Source organism: Nerophis ophidion, linkage group LG09, assembly GCF_033978795.1.
Source record: "Nerophis ophidion isolate RoL-2023_Sa linkage group LG09, RoL_Noph_v1.0, whole genome shotgun sequence".
Taxonomy (NCBI): Eukaryota; Metazoa; Chordata; class Actinopteri; order Syngnathiformes; family Syngnathidae; genus Nerophis; species Nerophis ophidion.
This window is the reverse complement of record NC_084619.1, coordinates 38152741-38174867: the sequence shown is the minus strand read 5'-3', so window position 1 is coordinate 38174867 and position 22127 is coordinate 38152741. Positions and strand designations below refer to the sequence as shown.

The 22127-nt window shown below is 38.7% G+C and overlaps 1 protein-coding gene across 7 annotated transcripts in view; it reads right to left on the bottom strand.

Moving 5' to 3' along the window:
* pcgf6 (polycomb group ring finger 6) overlaps positions 1 to 22127 on the bottom strand; it is a 47777-nt gene that overhangs the window by 3417 nt on the left and 22233 nt on the right. For 2 of the 7 annotated variants that reach the window (XR_009808142.1, XR_009808143.1), the window contains exons 1-9: positions 19119 to 20740; positions 16316 to 16415; positions 16095 to 16191; positions 15909 to 15964; positions 15758 to 15817; positions 12967 to 13084; positions 12662 to 12735; positions 12446 to 12544; positions 2983 to 3069 (exon numbers count right to left, since the gene is read on the bottom strand). Coding sequence is in view for 5 of the 7 variants with exons in the window: in XM_061910954.1 (XP_061766938.1) it covers positions 2983 to 3069; positions 12446 to 12544; positions 12708 to 12735; positions 12967 to 13084; positions 15758 to 15817; positions 15909 to 15964; positions 16095 to 16191; positions 16316 to 16415; positions 19119 to 19505 (1032 nt within the window). In the remaining 2 variants the exon portion in view is untranslated. Of the gene's footprint in view, positions 1 to 2982; positions 3070 to 12445; positions 12545 to 12661; positions 12736 to 12966; positions 13085 to 15757; positions 15818 to 15908; positions 15965 to 16094; positions 16192 to 16315; positions 16416 to 19118; positions 20741 to 22127 lie in introns of those variants that run through there. The other 5 variants (XM_061910958.1, XM_061910954.1, XM_061910955.1 and 2 more) reach the window with 5 other exon arrangements.

Below are 22127 nucleotides of genomic sequence, written 5' to 3'. Positions count from 1 at the left end.
CAGCATGTCTGCAATGTGGACTTGACTTTAATGTATCCCAGATGCACCCATGGACAGCGATCTAAAAAATGTGTAAATATTAACAGGACAGGGGCAACTTTTAAGAAGAGAAAGTCCAAAGGGAGCAGCAGCACTAAACAAATGTGACCATGCTCGCTGCAGCTTGCTTTTCGTAGGGGACATCGAAGGACAGAAGTAGAGTCTCTAAACACGAGTACGGTCTATAACGGGGGTGTCAAACATACAGATTTTTACTAAGTACAAAAAGGAGCTGAAATTCTTAAAAGAAAGAATCTGTTCTAATGTGTCCCCACTCTATTCTTAGTATCCCATTCTGCAGGATCGCAAATGGCTTAAGAGGGGGTGGAGCTATGTACTGCGTTAAAATAGAGGCAACACTTCAGTGTTTGGACACTATGTACTTACACTGCTTACTAGTGATGGTATACAAAATGTGTATTGTTACATTCAAGCCTTGATTGTCAAAGATGTTGGTAATGTAACCGATTACATTCCCACCGAAATTAATGCTTTTGATAATCTGTATATGTCACGTTTAATTTATGACTGGGGGACACATTTTCTGGCCATACATAAAGATGCTGAAATCCTACAGATCCCGTTTTAACTAAATGTGTAATTAATGGAATGAGCCTAAATTCACAAGTTTTGTAGTAGATGATGCTACATATGTACAGAAAAAACATTTTAGTACATCAGTTGAGGAAAATGACTAAATTATATTAATAACATCCTGTAATTTGATTTTGATATTATCAATTTAATCTTCTGATTGGTTAAAAATTCACACTCACAGGAGCGTTTTAAAACTTTGCTAGACTCCAATCCACTTATTTGACTGATAAAAATGTATCACATCATGTATTCAGAAAGTATAAAAAATGAAAAATAAAGATAGAATAATATTATTATTTGTAAATGTTCACAAAGTGCTTGGTCTGTTTTTAAACAAAGAAAATCTGAAGTTGTCTTTATTTTTAAGTTATCATGCCATGATTTTACTAGTCCGGCCTACTTGGAAATATATTTTCCTCCACGTGGTCCCCGAGTTAAAGGGGAACATTATCACAATTTCAGAAGGGTTAAAACCAATAAAAATCAGTTCACAGTGGCTTATTTTATGAGTTTGACACCCCTGTTCTATAATAACACCAGAAAGAGATGCTAGATTTGTTGCTAGTCATTTTTAATAAAGAAAAAGAAAATCACAAAATCTCTAGAAACATGTTCAACAAAGTACATTGGACAGTAAGTAACAACAACTGAAAATAGGGCAAAGCGATATAATATAAAACATATATGTTTTATATTATTTATTACAGATTTGTGTAAAATTATGTATACATTATTTGGGCCTTTTTAAAGAAAATCTTATATGGTGAGGCCATGGTGACCACGCCCCCACCGCTACAGGTATTTTGGCAATCTAGGGGAAACTCTGAAACACACTGCTACTTTAATTCTACATTGATGAAACGATGCATTAATATAGGCTTTGAAAGATGCTGCTGCTGCTGCTACACTCTACTTCTGCTGCAGCACTCTATCATTTGAACCCTGATTAGTTTATGTTCTACCATTGAATATTGCATTTCTAAATGGGCAGGCACTAATTACACGATTTTATTTATTACTGCCTGGAAAAAATATCTTATTTTTTTCGGTCAAAATATGTGACCACTTATATCGATGTTGTTGATAACTGCAATGCACTCTTATTGGCTTAGTTCTACTGGCCTCATTTATGTATATTGTGTTGGACAGATTGTTTTTTAAATTTTATGAAATCTTATTCATAATGTTTGAGTTGCTGGACGTCTATGAATGAATTCATTGAAAAGTTGAAATATCAATTGATTTATAAAATGTTTTCTCAAAAGATGATTGTCCTCTTTGCAATTTTTCTACCAAAAGTTTATATTTATTTAAAATGTTCATTTAAATGGCATATCTGTCAATTCTATTATCGGTATCAAATTTCTATTATCATGCATCCCTACTGACAAGTGTCGTTTTTATTTCTTGCAGCGGCAAATGGGGGTGCAGTTTATAACATGCTTTTTCAACTAAAAAAGATTTTTTGGGATCCCTGTTACTGTGCGTTGATTTTAAAGACAATGTAAATTTCACTGGACATGTAATCACTATATTATTGATTAAATGTATTATAATTCAGCAAATGTCAGTTTAATTTCGTGCAGCAGCACACGCCCATATCCTTGTGTTTTAGGCACATACAAAAGTATGTTTTCTGGGCTCTGTGTAAGGATGAGCTGATGATTTTTTTAAAAATATACATGTTATTGTACGTCTACTATATCACAATTAACATTATCACATAAAAAGAGGCTTAGTGCCAACCAAGTCATCAATGGCTGCTTTTCCAGGCTTTTGATTGAAAAAAAATGTGCATGACCAAGTGAATATATTTTTGTGTAGACAGAGACTGTTTTGAAACTACACATGTGGATTGAGATAATTTTAACACCCTAGATGCTTTTTTGAAATCATCCGTATTCGTGTGGAGATGGCGTTAATGTGCTGGACCTTTCAAATGAGGCTAGTACACGTGCATTGAAAGCAGTACAAAACTACGAAGAACAGCCGGTGGATTTGTTCGGTTCACCGTAGCAGTGTTATGCATTTGGTGATTCTGGAAACATGGACTCTTAATAGCTTTTGTTTACCTCGATTGCACTATCACCGAATGCTACAACTTTTCTTTTGGCCCAATGGTGAATTATTTTGCAGCTGTACTCCAGAGACCGAGTTACCAAAGTGTGGTAGGGTTTGTTTAGGCACTTGAGTACGCTAAGTGCAATGTTTGGCTGCGTAATAAAAGCATGTTTGAATTGAAAACACATTTTTATCAAAATCAAGTTGTACGAAAACTTGAGTGTATGAAAACCAGGGTACCACTGTATTATAGCTGTTTAGTTTTTGCCACAAAGTGCTGCTTACCTGCAGGGCCTCTGCTCCCACAGACCTCTGTACATCGTTCAGTGCCTGATAGGGATCCAGTAGATGATCTCCACAAACCATATCTACCTGCAAGACGAAAAACACTGCATTTACAGATCATGTAATGTCTTCTTAGGACTCAAAGGCATTTTGGAGCAAGAAAAAACTTAAAGTTAACAATCTGCCAGTTTAGTCACGTTGGGAAGATTATGTCTCCCGGCTGGGCTGGGAACGTCTCGGGATCCCCAGGTAAGAGCTAGACGAAGTGGCTGGGGAGAGGGAAGTCTGGGCTTCCCTGCTTAGGCTGCTGCCCCCGCGACCCGACCTCGGATAAGCGGAAGAAGATGGATGGATGGACAGTTTAGTCAATCAAGCAATCTGAATGTTTACTGTTATCCAGGTAAAATGAAGAAGATGAATATGAAGACATGAGGTCATGATGCTCCTACTGTGCTGGTGCAGCGAATTCCAAAAAAGATCCCAAAAGATCAGCCCCAAAACAGAAGAAGACACCGACCAAACTGGATAAAAAGAACACAACCGACTGTAAAGCCAACCCAGCTCGAAGGCAGCATAAGTAGTCCGCATTGACTTAAAGGGGAACTGCACTTCTTTTGGAATGTTTTCTAACGTTCACAATCATAATGAAAGACATATGACGATGGATCGATTTTTTTTTTTGCTTTCTAAATATAATACAGCCGATCAATTCTGCCTAATAATCTCCTAAATATACATACAAAAAACAACATTAAGGTTTTATATACATGATTTAAGTACATATGAAATGTAGTAACAGGCACATTCATAATTACATTTAATATTTACGTATTTTGATCATTTTAAGCATATATGCCACATTAATTTAAAAAATGCATCACGTTTGCTTTTTTTTTTTTTTTTTATCACTGATTATTACTCACTGCAGACTTTATGAGAGCCAAAAAACATAATAAAACATCACTTTCTTTGCAACGCCAGCTATCATTAGGATGTTAATATATTCCCATTTAGGTAAAGAATGTCTCATAATCCTCGTGAGGAAATGGAATGGGGGCGTGGGACAGACAGACACAGACAGACACACTTTTCGTGTCATTTCTCGCTAGTTCCAAGTCCTAAATTGGTTGTCAAAGTGTCCCAACTTGTCGGATTGCCTACTCAAGACGTATCATGTCCAGGTGATATGCATGATTTATGATCTACAATAAACTTGCAGGGAGCAGGGAAGACACAGAAGTGATCACATCGCTGCTATAAATAGTTTGTCTCTGTTAGCACTTACAATGACAATATGACTACTACTAGATTAATATTCAAGTCACAAAATGTAAATAGAGTATTGTTGGTGCTTTTTGAATGGTTATTTATCAGATTTTATGGGCTGAATAGTGGAGCTCCCATGATCTCCGTTCTAAAAAGAATTATATTTATGTTTATTTCATAAAAAAAAAAAAAAAAAAACATGTTGATGTATTTCATAATGATTGTGAACGGTAAGCAAAATTCCCAAATAGTGCAGTTTCCCTTTAAGCGGCAGACAGGTCATGTCCCAGCCTGACAATATCCAAAAGGCAGTGATTTTTCTTGGTTTGCGATATTTAAAGATTTGATTCATTGAAATGCATAAAACTTGTGAATTGATGAGTAAATGAAGTCATGTTACTTTTAGACTGTCAATCAACATATAGTATTTTCCGGACTACAGAACGCACTGGGATATAAGCCGCACCCACTAAATTTTAAAAGAAAAAAAATGTGTTTCCATATATTAGCCACACCAGACTGTGAACCGCAGATAAACATGTTATAAAAAGAGTTATTTACTTGGAAATATTTTGTATATGTTCATTCATATACCTTAAGTCAGGGGTCGGCAACCCCAAATATTGTTATATTGGACCAAATATACAAAAAACAAATCTGTCTGGAGCCACAAAAAAACCTTACATGTAATGAAGGCAACACATAAGTTGCTATATTAGCCTACGATCAAAATGACTGTGTCGCAGGCGGACGCAAATCTTTGTTGACAGAAAAGTTTAAATGTATAATTTATTCTACACATTGTTAAAACTAGGGATGTAACAGTAAACGGTATAATATAAACCGCTGTAAAATTCCCGACGGTTACGAATATCATTTAAACTTTTAATTACCGAAAAAACTTCATTTACTTCTGCATTTTTGGCAACACTACTTACTTACAGAAACAAAATCACAGCAGTGCTGGCGCATGCGCACATGCGTTGTTCAGCTTGAAAAAGACATGGTGGAAGACAACTATCCGAGCTTTGATACATGGTGGAAGACAACTATCCGAGCTTTGATACAGAGATTTCCCCTGGAGTAAACAGAGCCAAAGGCTTGATTTAACTTGATTTTCCCTTGTTTAATTTCCGTGGAGTCTTGGCGTGCGTTTAAGAGCCCATTGCTGTTTTTCCAATGGCGACAGGTGTGGACAATATTGGAGACAGACGCATTTGCCTCACACTAAAAGTATACAGTGTCCATCAGCTGCTGTGACTTACAGTTAATGGTGTGAGGAAACATGCAGTCGGGGATGTGTCGGGAATGTTGCTACAACTTGTTTACAAAGTCTTTAGTTTGTTTACTAGGATGCTCACTCGTCCTTTATTTAGCTGCACATTTTATCAGTGTTCAAATAAGATCAAGGAGCTTTTTAAAAAGTTGAGTTAAAAAGCTCCTTGGTGGCAAGGCCCCAGGGGTGGATGAGATCCGCCCGGAGTTCCTTAAGGCTCTGGATATTGTGGGGCTGTCTTTGTTGACAAGACTCTGGAGCATCGCGTGGACATCGGGGGCGGTACCTCCGGATTGGCAGACCGGAGTGGTGGTTCCTCTCTTTAAGAAGGGGGACCGGAGGGTGTGTTCCAACTATCGCGGGATCACACTCCTCAGCCTTCCCGGTACGGTTTATTCAGGTGTACTGGAGAGGAGGCTACGCCGGATAGTCGAACCTCGGATTCAGGAGGAACAGTGTGGTTTTCATCCTGGTCGTGGAACATTGGACCAGCTCTATACTCTCGGCTGGGTCCTTGAGGGTGCATGGGAGTTTGCCCAACCAGTCTACATGTGCTTTGTGGATTTGGAGAAGGCATTCGACCTCGTCCCTCGGGAAGTCCTGTGGGGAGTGCTCAGAGAGTATGGGGTATCGGACTGTCTGATTGTGGCGGTTCGCTCCCTGTACGATCAATGTCAGAGCTTGGTCCGCATTGCCGGCAGTAAGTCGGACACGTTTCCAGTGAGGGTTGGACTCCGCCAAGGCTGTCCTTTGTCACCGATTCTGTTCATAACTTTTATGGACAGAATTTCTAGGCGCAGTCAAGGCGTTGAGGGGTTCCGGTTTGGTGGCCGTGGGATTAGGTCTATGCTTTTTGCAGATTATGTGGTCCTGATGGCTTCATCTGCCTGGGATCTTCAGCTCTCACTTGATCGGTTCGCAGCAGAGTGTAAAGGGACCGGAATGAGAATCAGCACCTACAAGTCCGAGTCCATGGTACTCGCCCGGAAAAGGGTGGAATGCCATCTACCGGGTTGGGGAGCAGACCCTGCCCCAAGTGGAGGATTTCAAGTGCCTAGGAGTCTTGTTCACGAGTGAAGGAAGAGTGGATCGTGAGATCGACAGGCTGTTCGGTGCGACGTCTTCAGTAATGCGGACGCTGTATCGATCCGTTGTGGTGAAGAAGGAGCTGAGCCGGAAGGCAAAGCTCTCAATTTACCGGTCTATCTACGTTCCCATCCTCACCTATGGTCATAAGCTTTGGGTCATGACTGAAAGGACAAGATCACGGGTACAAGCGGCCGAAATGAGTTTTCTTCGCCGGGTGACGGGGCTCTCCCTTAGAGATAGGGTGAGAAGCTCAAAGTAAAGCCACTGCTCCTCCACATCGAGAGGAGCCAGATGAGGTGGTTCAGGCATCTTGTCAGGATGCCACCCGAACGTCTGCCTAAGGAGGTGTTTAGGGCAAGTCCAACCGGTAGGAGGCCACGGGGAAGACCCAGGACATGTGGGGAGACTATGTCTCCCGGCTGGCCTGGGAATGCCTCGGGATTCCCTGGGAGGAGCTGTACGAAGTGGCTGTGGAGAGGAAAGTCTGGGCTTTCCTGCTTAGGCTGCTGCACCCGTGACCCGACCTCGGATAAGCGGACGAAAATGGACGGATGGATGGAAATAAGATCAATAACTATAATGTTCTGTCATCTCATCGAAATTAACCCAGGCTGTAAAGATAGTGTATTCGAATGTGGAAGGTACCACTCCTGTTTATTTTTGTTGGCCAAACTGTTGGTGGTGTTAGAGAAGAACAATGCTTGTTTATTAGACTTTATTTTCATCAGCAAAACTGCCTTGTTTTATTTTGAAATCAACAAGTAAACAAGTTTTTTTACATTTGTGTTTTTTTCATTTCATAAAGTTATTTTAAAAACCATTCATGTGACATAGCATGTTAATATTTAATGGTGTATACGCAGATAATTCTTATATGACATTTCTGCTGAAACTCTTACTGGATCATATAAATGTACATAACTTAAAAGAATACCTCTCCCTTTCAAATTGTAAAAATAGAGATAAAGGCATCATCTAATGAGCAAAAGATAACACATTGATACCTAACTATTAATAAACAAAAAAACTAACTAATATTTGTCTTTAGATACATAGATAATGTGTACCTAAAGCCTTTTTATTCGACATTACAAATTGCATGATGGCACCTAACAATTTACCTAACAATGAATAACCATGGTTTCAAAATTGATCAAAATAATCTTAATTATTATTTTGGCCATAATTGTGCAGCCTATTTGTAAGACTGGATTTCATACAGTTATATCTACATGGACTAAAGGTGCATTTATGGCCATTACGTGCCACCTTGCAAAATTCTTGCATTTTTGTTTATTTTTTTTATCTCTTATGTCCATAAAGTGCTATCTTGCACAATGTTCATATTTATTTTTTTGTACCACATTACTTTGTTTATAATGCTTGTGTTTCTTTTATATGCACATTCAATTTCTACTTGGGGTCCGTGAAACGGCATTTTCAATGTGTTGTTTTTTTGTTTAGTTTTTTTATAAAACTTGGTTAAAATATTTCAGTTTAAGTTATTTTTTAAAATTTTGAGCACATTTAAAAATACCGTGATAATAATGATAACTGTGATATTTCTGGTCACAATAATCGTGATAAATAATTTTCATACCGTAACATCCGTAGTTACAACATTGGAAAACATTAGTAAAACGGAGGCTTCTCAGAGGGTGAGATAACTCCTGGAAATGGCTGGCTTAGAATGGTCAAAAGGTATAGATGTATGTGTCCAAGTTGAAGGAAACAGCAGGCTGTCTTCTTATAGTGGATTTATTACAACTTTTGCAAGCAGGGTAACGTTTGCTGTGGTCTATAACGACACACAAACAACTATTGGATATTGCAGCCAATAATACATATTGGTAATGTGTCATTAGATATGCAAATATAAATCAAAAACACAAAAGACATAAGTAAAGCAAATTAAATGAGCTAAAATATACCTACAATTGAGGCATAATGATGCAATATGTACATACAGCTAGCCTTAATGGCATGTTTGCATCGATTAGCTTGCAGTCATGCACTGACCAAATATGTGAGATTAGCACTCTACACAAGTCAATAACATCAACAAAGCTCACCTTTGTGCATTCAGACATAGCATGAAAAGTTTAGTGGGCAAAATGACACAAAAAAGGAGTGGCAGTAAACACGACTTTCTCTGGCAGCATAGGAGAAAGAACTACATGTAAAGAAACTACGGTGAGTTCAAAGGCTTCCAAAATTAGTAGGACAAAACGGTGCTCGCCAAATACTCTCATCAGTGAAGCATGTTTAATAGAAACAGTAGGATTTCTAACAATTTGGTTTGTGTCATGTTTGTCCTTCTACAAAAAACATATTAAAACAAAAAATATATTTGCTCCATTTTAATACATTTTTGAAAAAGCTCCAGGGAGTCATTAGGGTGGCGCTAAAGACCCATATGCAGCTCTAGAGCCGCGGGTTGCTTACCCCTGCGCTAACTGTTTCCAAATGGTGTCTGTAACACAGCAGATCAAACAAAACAGAAGTCATTGCCATGGACCCACAAGCTGCAGAAGCTAGCTCTCCAATTTAGCAAAACAAACTCAATAACTCCACGGTGATGTTATAAATAAATGATAAATGGGTTGTACTTGTATAGCGCTTTTCTACCTTCAAGGTACTCAAAGCGCTTTGACATTACTTTAACATTTACCCATTCACACACACATTCACACACTGATGGAGGGAGCTGCCATGCAAGGCGCTAACCAGCACCCATCAGGAGCAAGGGTGAAGTGTCTTGCTCAGGACACAACGGACGTGACGAGGTTGGTACTAGGTGGGGATTGAACCAGGGACCCTGGGGTTGCGCACGGCCACTCTCCCTTGGCGTCCCTTTATGGTGAATGTACTGAAAAAATTGTGAAACGAACAATACAAAAATAATGCCATTGTAGGTTAAGAAGACTAAGAGACACCCGTAGACGTTTTAGCATATTAGCTAATGCTAACAACGCTATCTTGATTGCATCACGATAATGTGTACAAATATACATGAAAACACTCCTACAGACATCCCACGTGGAACAGTTTACTAAGTAAGAATTGTTTTAGTGAAACTGTGAAACTTACAAACGTTGCTTGGAGTGATAAATGAAGAATACTGTACTTTCAAAGAGGAACGCTATGGACAATTTTACTTAAAGTTTAAGGCATTTAAACAGGATATACATTTTCAACCCACAGTACCTGCAGTGAGCGAACTCGACGAAAAGATGGCGCCATATCACACATTTTTAAGTCCTCTGCTTGGGTTTAACAAAAATTATTGAACACAAAAAATTATGGGCGTTAGCGGAAAAAATCTATAAATTTGTCACACTGTTTTATAAACTGTAGGGTTCAAAATGTAGGAAAAAGCAGCTATTTATAGTACGGAATTTACAGTTCTTGTCTCAAACTGGCAATCATTAAAAAAATATGCAATAATCTACTTTCAGAAATAGTTGGGATTATTTGTACAACACCCACGGCACCACAGAAGTTCCTTCAGCCACGTTTCCTGAAGTTCCGTTAGCCATTTAAAGGGGAACATTATCACCAGACCTATGTGAGCGTCAATATATAACTTGATGTTGCAGAAAAAAGACCATGTTTTTTTAACCGATTTCCGAACTCTAAAAGGGTGAATTTGGCGATTTAAACGCCTTTCAATTGTTCGCTGTCGGAGCGATGACCTTTCACCCATGACGTTACAATGGGAAGCAATCCACCATTTTCTCAAACACATTACTACACACCCAAGTCAAATCAGCTCTGTTATTTTCAGCTTTTTCGACTGTTTTCCGTACCTTGGAAACATCATGCCTCGTCGGTGTGTTGTCGGGTGTAACAACATGATCAGGAACGGATTCAAGTTGTCTTACGCAGCGTGTGCATCGATTAGCACGGCATGCTAATCGATGCTAACATGGCAGAAATGGGAAGAATGTGCGGATTACCGGCGACACTCAAAGCAGATGCATTTCCAACGATAAAGTCAACGAAATCACAAAGGTGAGTTTTGTTGATGTTATTGACTTATGTGCTAATCAGACATATTTGGTCACGGCATGACTGCCAGCTAATCGATGCTAAAATGCTATTTAGGATAGCTGTATGTACATTTGTAGCTATATTTGCATCCAGCCTTTCCCTCCACCCACATTTAATGCCAAACAAACACTTACCAATCGACGGATTTAAGTTGCTCCAGTGGTCAAAAGATGCAATCGTTGGTTAGAAGGCGATAGCCGTATAGCTTCAATAGCTATTCGCTCAATAGCTTCAGTTTCTTCTTCAATTTCGTTTTCGCTATCTGCCTTCACACTCCAACCATCCGTTTCAATACATGCGTAATCTGTTGAATAGCTTAGGCCGCTGAAATCCGAGTCTGAATCTGAGCAAATGTCGCTATATCTTGCTGTTCTATCCGCCATGTTTGTTTGTATTGGCATCACTATGTGACGTCACAGGAAAATGGACGGGTGGATTTACAGATAGCGAAAATCAGGCACTTTAAAGCTTTTTTCCGGGATATTCCATGATGGATAAAATTTTGAAAAAAACTTCGAAAAATAAAAAAAGGCACTGGGAACTGATTTTTATTAGTTTTAACCCTTCTGAAATTGTGATAATGTTCCCTTTTAACACTGTCACCATGAAAACTTTACACTGCAATAATATAAATACACAAGTGGTATTTGTTATTAGCACACTGATTGCATCTGCTTTTTTTCTGTAAACACTTTTGATTGGCAAACAGTTAAAGTGTGTGTTTGACTTTGACTTTTTAACTTAAAGGATGCAGAACTAAAAAATTCTGATTCAAAGACAGCAGGGAGAGAAACAAAACACCTTAGCCTATTTAGGCTAGGTAATTGCAGTAATATGGATGGATGAAAAATCTCAGTGTCGATTAATTCTGCAGCCCTAAAGGCATACATCCATCAATGAAAAATAAAAATATAGAGAAGCTAAAGATGGTGTTCAAGACAGAGAAGCAGCTTAAAGACAACAGAAGACTGCTCTATCAAATATAAACAACTAGTGATTAGAGTAGCCCTTCTCATGCTAGCTTCTCTCACCATGAAAAAGCAGGGTGAACTGCTATCCAACAACCAACGTGAAACCAACTTCCCCACAGTCATTCTCCATTCTCTTTACATCAATACACTACTTCATAAAACTACTTTCTGAAAGTTAGTTTTTCTGTTTAAAAGGTATGATCATGTTAAAACTAAGATGTTTTGAGGGGCTAAGCACAGATGAAATTGATTACAATTAATTTCAATAGGCGACGTAGATTTTTACAGTAAAAGTGTTTTGGTAATGGGCTCAGACATGGAACCATTTGAACTTGTAAGTTGAGGTACTACTAACTGTATTTTTGACGATGGCCCACACTTCCAAATGAGATTCATACGTGTAAGAAAAGCAGATATAACAACTGGGGAGCACACTTATCAGCTCAATCTATATCAGCCTTTTTTGGGGAAAAGTCTGACAACACACCGGACTGATTGCCTAACAACTACAGTGGGTTTGCATGTGGGTCATCGAGTAGGACGGTAACTTTGTTTTTCCAACACCAAAGTAGACCATACTAGGGTACCGCAAGGAGACTTTCAAAAGTAAAAAATATTTAATCCTCTGGTCTTGTATCTTATAAATAACTGTCATCATCCTTTAAGGAATCATTAAAATGAACTTGTCTGTGTACATGCAATAGTTAAGTACACATTTTGTGTTGTTAAGCCTCCACGTCTAAAGCAAAAGCCAGGATCAAGGTGACTATGCTCTGATTAAGCTTGTAAGTAAGCTTGGTCGACTTACCTGACAGGTTGGGTCAAGTTCCATCTTCCTCCTGATGAACAGCTCCACATGCCGAATAGTGGCTCCACCTGACACACGCACATATCGCCTCTCTAGTGGCTGGACAGGGACAGAGTTCAGTGAAATGGTTTGATTGAATATGTCACTACAAATGCTTAAGTGATATGTTGTTTTGTTAAGACCAATCCAAGACTAGATTAAATAAACAAGACTTACTATATTTCACGTATGTGGAGTTCACACTGGAATAATTTTTAATTACCTTGTAGCTGGTGATGCCCTCTTCAGCACTGAAAACAAAATTACAATGTTTTTGTTTTTCACAATAGAGACATCTGGTGGCATGTCTATGCACTACATGTGTTCCACTCAGGTTTAAAAGTTGAAAAAATGGATTAGCTGTTTTCTATTTAAAACTACACTGTGACCACCTTTATGCCATACAGAAAAATATAGTCCATTGAGAATGATTGCTATGATTGAACATCCAACATCCCACAAAACCACTAAAGGCAACCCACCCTACAAACTCCAGCAGCAGAGACACATCCAGCTCAGGAGGAATGTTGAACACAGACTGAGTGACGCGATCCTTCTTTTGCCTTTTCAACCCAGAAGGTGCTGCACAGGAAAATATCACTGCCAAAAAGGGGAAAAAATACATAGATATGATGGCTATGGAGATTTGGTTTACTTGTTACCACAGCAGACCATGTATGGTAGCAATCATGCAGAGATTTAGCTACACATAATGTGTACCAGACCAAATGTTATGTTGCATTACAGTCAGTTTTCATTTTTTTAAAATACATTTAACTTTTAAAAAGTGACAATCACTTTACCTCAAGTGCTGCCCACACTGTTGTATAAATATAAATGTTTGGTGGTGGTCAGAAAAGTCAGTTTGTAGCTTACACCACCAATCAGTCTGTGAATGTATAAATAATGACTGTAAAAAGTTTTAGGTATCTTTAAAAGGTGCTACACAAATTATATCCATTATTTGTTTTATTATTATAATTAGGTAGGGCAAAATGTAGTACACTCAGAACAGCCAATAGTCACCATCTTTGCTGTAGCATTAAAAAGTACAGATCGACCGATATGTTTTTTTCTGGGCCGATAACGATTATTAGCAGTAAAGAAGGCCGATAACAGATATTTGGAGCCAATATTCATTTGAATCAAAAGTTATTCAAACATGAATAGGATATGTCAATAAACAGCTGGACATGGCTTTAAATTGTTTTTTTATATTATGTTTTAGGAAACGTCGGACCAGTAGCGACATAATGTTTAACGTACACCAATGCTGCGGTGAATTATTTTTTTTCACAAACACCTTTATTGGAGGTGTCTAAGAGGATCATCAACGTTTGAATTTCAAAACATAGGACATCTCCATGGGAAATTGGTAAAAATATGGGGTTTTTCTTTATCACAATAACTCACAATAACTAATAATAAAATAATAACACAATAACTTGGTTGAAGTTTATTTCGAACATTTAATCCTACCCCTTTTTCATTTCATAGCAATTACTAACACATATGTTCACATAGGGCGGGGCAAAATGGAAAAAAAATGTATCACGATTAATTTTTTTATATCAATTAATATTAAATATTTTTTTAATTAAAGTCGGATAGTCCCGTGCAGGATTATTGCAAGTATCGTTGCATCCGTATTGTTTTCTATTGCAGTATCTTGTAACAGACATTTCCACCATGTTTGAGCAAGGTAACATATGCAATTGTCCTTTAGTTCATATATGTAATTGTGTTTACTAGAGGTGCGACAGTACAGGTAACGTACGAACCTCTGTTTTAGGGCCACAGTGTTGCTTAATTTTTGGTACATTTTGTGTGGGTAAAGACAACTTTTTTCTTACTTAAAGTTATTTTGTTATTTTGCTTGTCATCACAAACTTCATTCTGCAGTCAAGAAAGTATCAGCGGTGTACTGAATACTACAATATATTTACATTAAGTATACATTTACTAAACAACACTTTTAAATGGTACATTTTTATTTGTATTCTTTGTATGCATCAGTGCTTCTCACCAGTGCGTTGGCAATTGGCAAGCGGTGAACCAGATTGAGGTTTTTTTTTTTAACTCAAGTATTGTAGCATATATTTCATTTAAAAAAAAATAATGTGTACCAACACATAAATCAAGTTTAATGACTATTTCAGAAACGAAAGGTTTTTTTATCCACCAACTCAAAAATTATTTGAACAGGAAGTGTCGGTATGCAGAATCTTTTAGTACATGTTATATAAGAGGTGTAGAATCTTTGCAGACACATTAACAGTCAGACTAAATATTTTTAGATGTAAAAATGCCTTTTACTGATTAAATTAGTGTTTGTGTTTATTCTCCCAGTCGGGAATAACAAGGACTCTTGTGAGTGCCTGCAATTCCGAACTAAGGTCAGGATTATTGGTCAACTGCAGCAGATAGTGAAACTAAAGTGGTTCACCAAAGTTGGGTTGGAGCCTCTCATGCGGATAAAACGGGAAACACCACAACGAGGTGCATGGCAAAGCGAGGCTGTGCACATCTAGACAAATTTTCGAGTTGCGGATACACTTCTCTTTTTCACTAAAACGCCGTTGTTTACACGTGATGTAAAGCTGGTTGCTTACAAAGCGGGCCGCCCGCCTACAGCACAAGGCCTCGACAAACAGCTACAAAAGCGGGAGTGCCCAAATTACAAATTACCATAACAACCGTGCACCAAGGGACCCCGTATCCATCCACCTCTCAAAGACACGCCAAACTAACGGACGTAATAATGTTTTATTTGGGTAAAAACATATGTCCTATGTATACTGTAAGCAGACAATGAATGTGTTCCTTTCTATGTGCCTTTTGTGTATATTCTTATTTTTTACTTGTATGCACTTTATAATCGCACTCCGCAATGGCATATTTATTTTACTTAGCCCGTTGTCTTTTGGACATTTTATTTTATTAACACAATATTTTTATAGTTTAATTTTGAAAAGAAAGTCACATGGAGATACTATTTCTTTAAAATAAAAAGTATGTTAAAATATATCCTAATTAACAATATATCATTGTCATTAATAATCGTGATTTCAATAAACGTGTTTAATATTTTGGCCATAATTGTGCAGCCCCAACACCCAGAACAAAGACCGAAAATACAAAACCAGGCGCTGTGAATTTGAGACTGATGGAAATTGTTATGCAATTTAGTTTGCAAAGAAAAATAATCTACACTTTTAATCATGACCCAAGGGGAGGCTAATATATATTACAGGAGTTTCAATAACAATTTACCTGATTTGGGAATGTCCATCCCTCTTTTTTTGTAGAAGTTACACATTTGTCCTTTTTCAGCTGCAATTCAAAAATGTTTGTCAGAAATTACAATAATGAAACAACCCTTTTTTTGATAAGATTATGATATTTATGTAATAACAACACTTACATGCCTCCAGAAAAGGAACCATTTTGTAAACAAGATCCTGGAGTTGTCGGTCGAACCTGTTGGAAGAAAACAATAAATAGACAGACAAAAGAATGCAAAGCTTTTCATACAATGACTTTTAATAAATAGACAGACAAAAGAATGCAAAGCTTTTCATACAATGACTTTTAATTTAACAAAAAATACCTGATATTGTAAAGCGGTTGTGTTTGGTGGACTACAATTTCACATGTAGGACACTTGTTGGTGGAGAAAAAATGCTTCACGATGCAACTTTTACAAACTGGGGAAAGACAAAATAAAACAACTAAATAAGACACAGATGCGGCGTATGGATAGACTTAGCAAAGTTAATTTTACATGACCTGAATCATAGTTTGAGTGTAGATATTTATTGATATACTTACAGGTGTGTAAGCACTCCGTTACAGTGGTGGCATCAATAAGGAAACCAAAGCATAGGGCACATCGGATGTATGGGAGGAACTGACTGAGGGAGATCTTAGGCTGTTGATAACAAAATGAAAACAATATCAAACCCATGGCAAACTTTCCGAAATACTTCATTATTTGCCTCAACAATATTTGACATCACATCACCCAGATACACTTGTTCAAATCAAAATCTAAATCTTGTTTTATCATTGTAGTATAGAACCCAGTCTAATCAAATGGTTGTGGGAATTAAAATACCAAGTAAATGCATTAATAAACACACTGTACAAAAAATTAACAAAATAAAGTTGCAATTAAATTGCAGAAAGCTACTATTGTTTTGTTTTATTTATTTATATAGTTTGTTTTAATAAAAACAAAGAGAATGTGGTTGTTTTTGCCACAACATTAACAATAGGTTATCTCAGGATTCCTACACCTTTTACATGGCCAAATTCAAGCACTTTTTAAGGACTTCCAAGATCAATTTTCCAGTACCCTTCAAAAGGCAAAAACCAATGTGAATCAATCCATAACCATGTTGTTTGAGGTCACTAAATGCTGTCTGTAGAAAAAAAATACGGAAAATCTGCTAAAACCTAAGCCTAACATTGAACCAGCAGTTATCAATAACTAAATGGGGCATAGACAATGAAGCGGTGTTTCTGTAGACTATGCAATATCATTGGTGTTGGCAAACGTTGTTTACTTGTGTGTTTCTATCCTCATCATTCATGTATATATCATTCCTTACAAAAAATAATAATTAATGTTTACTTCAGTCTTCAGTAATGCAGATGCTCTATCGATCCGTTGTGGTGAAGAAGGAGCTGAGCTGGAAGGCAAAGCTCTCAATTTACCGGTCGATCTACATTACCATTCTCACCTATGGTCATGAGCTTTGAGTTATGACCGAAAAGACGAGATCACGGGTACAAGTGGCCGAAATGAGTTTCCTCCGACGTGTGGCGGGGCTCTCCCTTAGAGATAGGGTGAAAAGCTATCCCATCCGGGAGGAACTCAAAGTAAAGCTGCTGCTCCTCCACATCAAGAGGAGCCAGAAGAGGTGGTTCGGGCATCTGGTCAGGATGCCACCTAAACGCCTCCCTAGGGAGGTGTTTAGGGCACGTCCAACTGAGAGGAGGCCACGGGGAAGACCCAGGACACGTTGGGAAGACTATATCTCCCGGCTGGCCTGGGAACGCCTCGGGATCCCCCGGGAAGAGGAAAGTCTGGGCTTCCCTGCTTAGGCTGCTGATCCCACGATCCGACCTCAGATAAGCGGAGGAAGATTGATGGATAAATGAATGTTTACTTGTTTGTTTGTATCATAATTCATACATTGCATACATCAAAGACATGCACCTGGGGATAGGTTGATTGGCAACACTAAATTGGCCCTAGTGTGTGAATGTGAGTGTGAATGTTGTCTGTCTATCTGTGTTGGCCCTGCGATGAGGTGGCGACTTGTCCAGGGTGTACCCTGCCTTCCGCCCGATTGTAGCTGTGATAGGCGCCAGCGCCCCCCGCGAGCCCGAAAGGGAATAAGCGGTAGAAAATGGATGGATGGATGCATACATCATGTTCATTAAACCAACAACATCCCAGCATGATGGACTGATGCACCACTGTCCTCTTGGGGGCGGCAAAGAGCCGTATATACTGCTCTGGCATGACAACAACCTAATGTAAGGGCTTGTGCAAAGCCAACAGATCAAGCGTGTAGCTTTCATTTTTAAAGGGGAACATTATCACAATTTCTGAAGGGTTAAAACCAATAAAAATCAGTTCCCAGTGGCTTATTTTATTTTTCGAAGTTTTTCTCAAAATTTTACCAATCACACAATATCCCGAAAAACGGCTTCAAAATGCCTGATTTTCACCATCAGTATATCCACCCGTCAATTATCCTGTGACGTCACAGCGTGAAACCACCAGAAACCAACGGATAGCACAGAAAGGTATAGCGATAGTAGCTTGGATTCAGACTCGGATTTCAGCGGCGTAAGCGATTCAACAGATTACGCATGTATTGAAACGGATGGTTGGAGTGTGGAGGTAGGTAGCGAAAACGAAACTGAAGAAGAAACTGAAGATATTGAGCCATATCGCGTTGAACCGTATACAAGCGAAACCGACACGACAGACAGCGACACGGGAGGAAGCGAGGACGAATTTGTCGATCGCCTTCTAACCAACGATTGGTATGTGTTTGTTTGGCATTAAAGGAAACTAACAACTATGAACTAGGTTTACATTCTTTGTAATTAGTTTGCTTCGGTTTTCTGCGCATTTTTGTGGGATGATCTGGTGTTGAAAACTGGGCTCTAGGGTGATATCCGCAATGTACGATTATCGGGTTGACTTTATTTTCCATTGTCTCTTATCACATTCACAGGAGTTCTATATTTTTAATGCGATCTGATTTACAACACCAAATTTGCTTTTTCTGTGACCTGTTGATAAGTATGACCAGGTATTACCAGCATATGAAATACATTTGGCTACAACATGCACTTTGAGAGTGCAGACAGCCCATTTTAGGCGCGCTAAGAAAATATATTTTTCCACGATTTCGGCATTTTAAATGTGCTGTTTTTGTCCAGTAAGATACATTCTAGCCTACAGTTACAGCTGAAATGAGAGATTAAAAAGATGTTAACTATTTTGTGTCATTTTATTATGTGCAATCAATCTACACTGGAAAAAATGGCATCCCTTCATCACTGAAACTATTATTAAGCCTATGATGAAATAACTATCCAGGGGGTTTACCTCACTCATCTGCGGGAACAGACTGCCGTCATCGCTTGCCGTGCTCCCGAGGTCCATCGTCCCTGAATAGCTCACGCACTCCGGCAGATTCAGTGGTGGTCCATTTTCCAATATTGCAGATTTCTTTGACTTTATCGTTGGAAATGCATCTGCTTTGAGTGTCGCAGGATATCCACACATTCTTGCCATCTCTGTCGTAGCATAGCTGTCGTCGGTAAAGTGTGCGGAACAAACGAGGGACCATTTTGTCGCCTTTACCCACACCCGCGTATTTTGAACAAATTTCGTCCAATTTCTTGCCACTTTTGCATCTTTTGGCCACTGGTGCAACTTGAATCCGTCTCTGTTCGTGTTTTTACACCCTCCGACAACACACTGACGAGGCATGATGTCTCCAAGGTACGGGAAAACAGTCGAAAAAGCGGAAAATTACAGAGCTGATTTGACTTGGTGCTTGTAATGAGATTGAGAAAATGGCGGATCGTTTCGCGTTGTGACGTCACGGGTCAAAGGTCATCGCTCTGACAGGCTATCAATTGTAAGGCGTTTAAATCGCCAAATTCACCCTTTTAGAGTTCGGAAATCGGTTAAAAAAACATATGGTCTTTTTTCTGCAACATCAAGTTATATATTGACGCTTACATAGGTCTGGTGATAATGTTCCCATTTATGGAAACTAAATGTATTTTAATATTTTTTTTCTTAGCCTTTTGAGTCAGACTGCCAAGAAATTTGATGAATATTTCCAAGCACTTCACCCAAAATCCAAGCATTTTCAAGGTTTTTAAGCACCCGTACCACTCTGTTATCTGCAACACACATTTTTATTAAAAAATATTTCATCAATGTCGTCATGCATCTTGTAATTCAGTATGTATTTCATTAAAACACAGTTTCGACAAAATATTCTTTGACTCAAATCAGCTAGCGAGCAACCGGTTGGTTGATCCCTAGTCCAAAGGCTATGTTTCCACGCTTAAATTCAACTGCATGTTTAATAAGCCAGCTTCTTATTGCACTGCCAATTTTCCTTGCTAAGAGCAGTTAAGAGTTAATAAGCACAACGTTCTTATCCTTAGTTTAAAAAACAAACACAGTAGTTTTACATTTAAGCCATAAAGAGTAGAACAAAAAAAGATACCTCGACGTCGCTGCTCGCACAGCCGTCATGTCTGCGGACGCCGCATGGAGGCGACGACATTCTTAGTCTACTTTAGTTTTCTTTTCATTCTCGAAATCACACTGGCGTGTCGTTAAGGATACTTCGTTTGCAACTATAGGTTTGAGAAATCATTTAAGGTCAAATTAAGTAGCTTAAAAGTCAATTGTGAGCTTTAAACAAGGTTTTGGTCAACTCGCGTCCAGGCGCGTGGTTATCTGGCTAGCGTTAGCTTGCCGTTTGTTGTGAGCTCTCCAAATACTGCCACTTGCATGTGGGCTGTAGCTGTAGCTTGATCGCAGACGCCACGTCAAGTTGACATAAACGTGCGACGTAAACGAAATAATAAAAAAAGAGTGAAGAAAGTCGTGGAGTAACTTTTAACTTCTTATACGACTAGACCAACTTTCTCGTTCGCTCGGGTTCGTCCGCCAGTAAGAAGTGACTCTTCTTCTTCTTTTGTTTGATGGCGGTTGGCAAGCAACCTTCTGGTGTGCATTACCGCCATCTACTGTAATGGAGTGTGGACCAAGGTGGATCCCTACTCTATATTCTTTTATTTAACCCAGTGTTTTTTAAAGGCCTACTGAAATGAGATTTTCTTAATTAAACGGGGATAGCAGGTCCATTCTATGTGTCATACTTGATCATTTCGCGATATTGCCATATTTTTGCTTAAAGGATTTAGTAGAGAACATCCACGATAAAGTTCGCAACTTTCGGTGTTAAGAGAAAAGCCCTGCCTCTACCGGAAGTCGCAGACGATGACGTCACAAGTGTGATGGCTCCTCACATATTCACATTGTTTTTAATGGGAGCCTCCTACAAAAAGTGCAATACGGACCGAGAAAACGTCAATTTCCCCATTAATTTGAGCGAGGATGAATGATTCGTGTTTGAGGATATTGATAGCGACGAACTAGAAAAAAAAAAAAAAGTTAAAAAAAAAATGCGATTGCATTGGGACGGAATTTGATGTTTTTAAACATATTTACTAGGATAATTCTGGGAAATCCCTTATCTTTCTATTGTGTTGCTAGTGTTTTAGTGAGTTAAATAGTACCTGATAGTCGGAGGTGTGTCTCCACGCCAATGTCTCAGGGGAGTCGACGGCAACTATGGACGGCACAAGCTCAGCTTTTCTCCGGTAAGAAGCGACTTTTTAACCACAATTTTCTCACCGAAACCTGCTGGTTGACATTCCGTTGTGATTCATGTTCGCTTGATCGCGCTCTGATCCATAGTAAAGTTCACCTCCAGGAATTTTAAACAAGGAATCACTGTGTGTTTGTGTGGCTAAAGGCTAAAGCTTCCCAACTCCATCGTTCTACCTTGACTTCTCCGATATTAATTGAACAAATTGCAAAGGATTCAGCAACACAGATCTCCAAAATACTGTGTAATTATGCGGTTAAAGCAGACGACTTTTAGCTGTGTGTGTGTGCAGCGCTCTTACTTCCTAAAAACCTGTGACGTCTTGCGTACACGTCATCATTACACAACGTTTTCAAGACGAAACTCCCAGGAAATTTCAAATTGCAATTTAGTAAACTAAAAAGGCCGTATTGGCATGTGTTGCAATTTTAATATTTCATCATTGATATATAAACTATCAGACTGCGTGGTGGGTAGTAGTGGGTTTCAGTAGGCCTTTAAATATGTGAATATTGCTTTGAGATAGGCGCTAGCGCCCCCCGCGACTCCAGAAGGGAATAAGCGGTAGAAATGGATGGATGGATTCTGAATGCAATCCTAATACCTGTATATCTTCCACTGCTAACCTAATATTTTCTTTTGCTAACTTACTTTCCAGTATTTCTCTTTCTCTATTGTATTTCCTACATTGTATT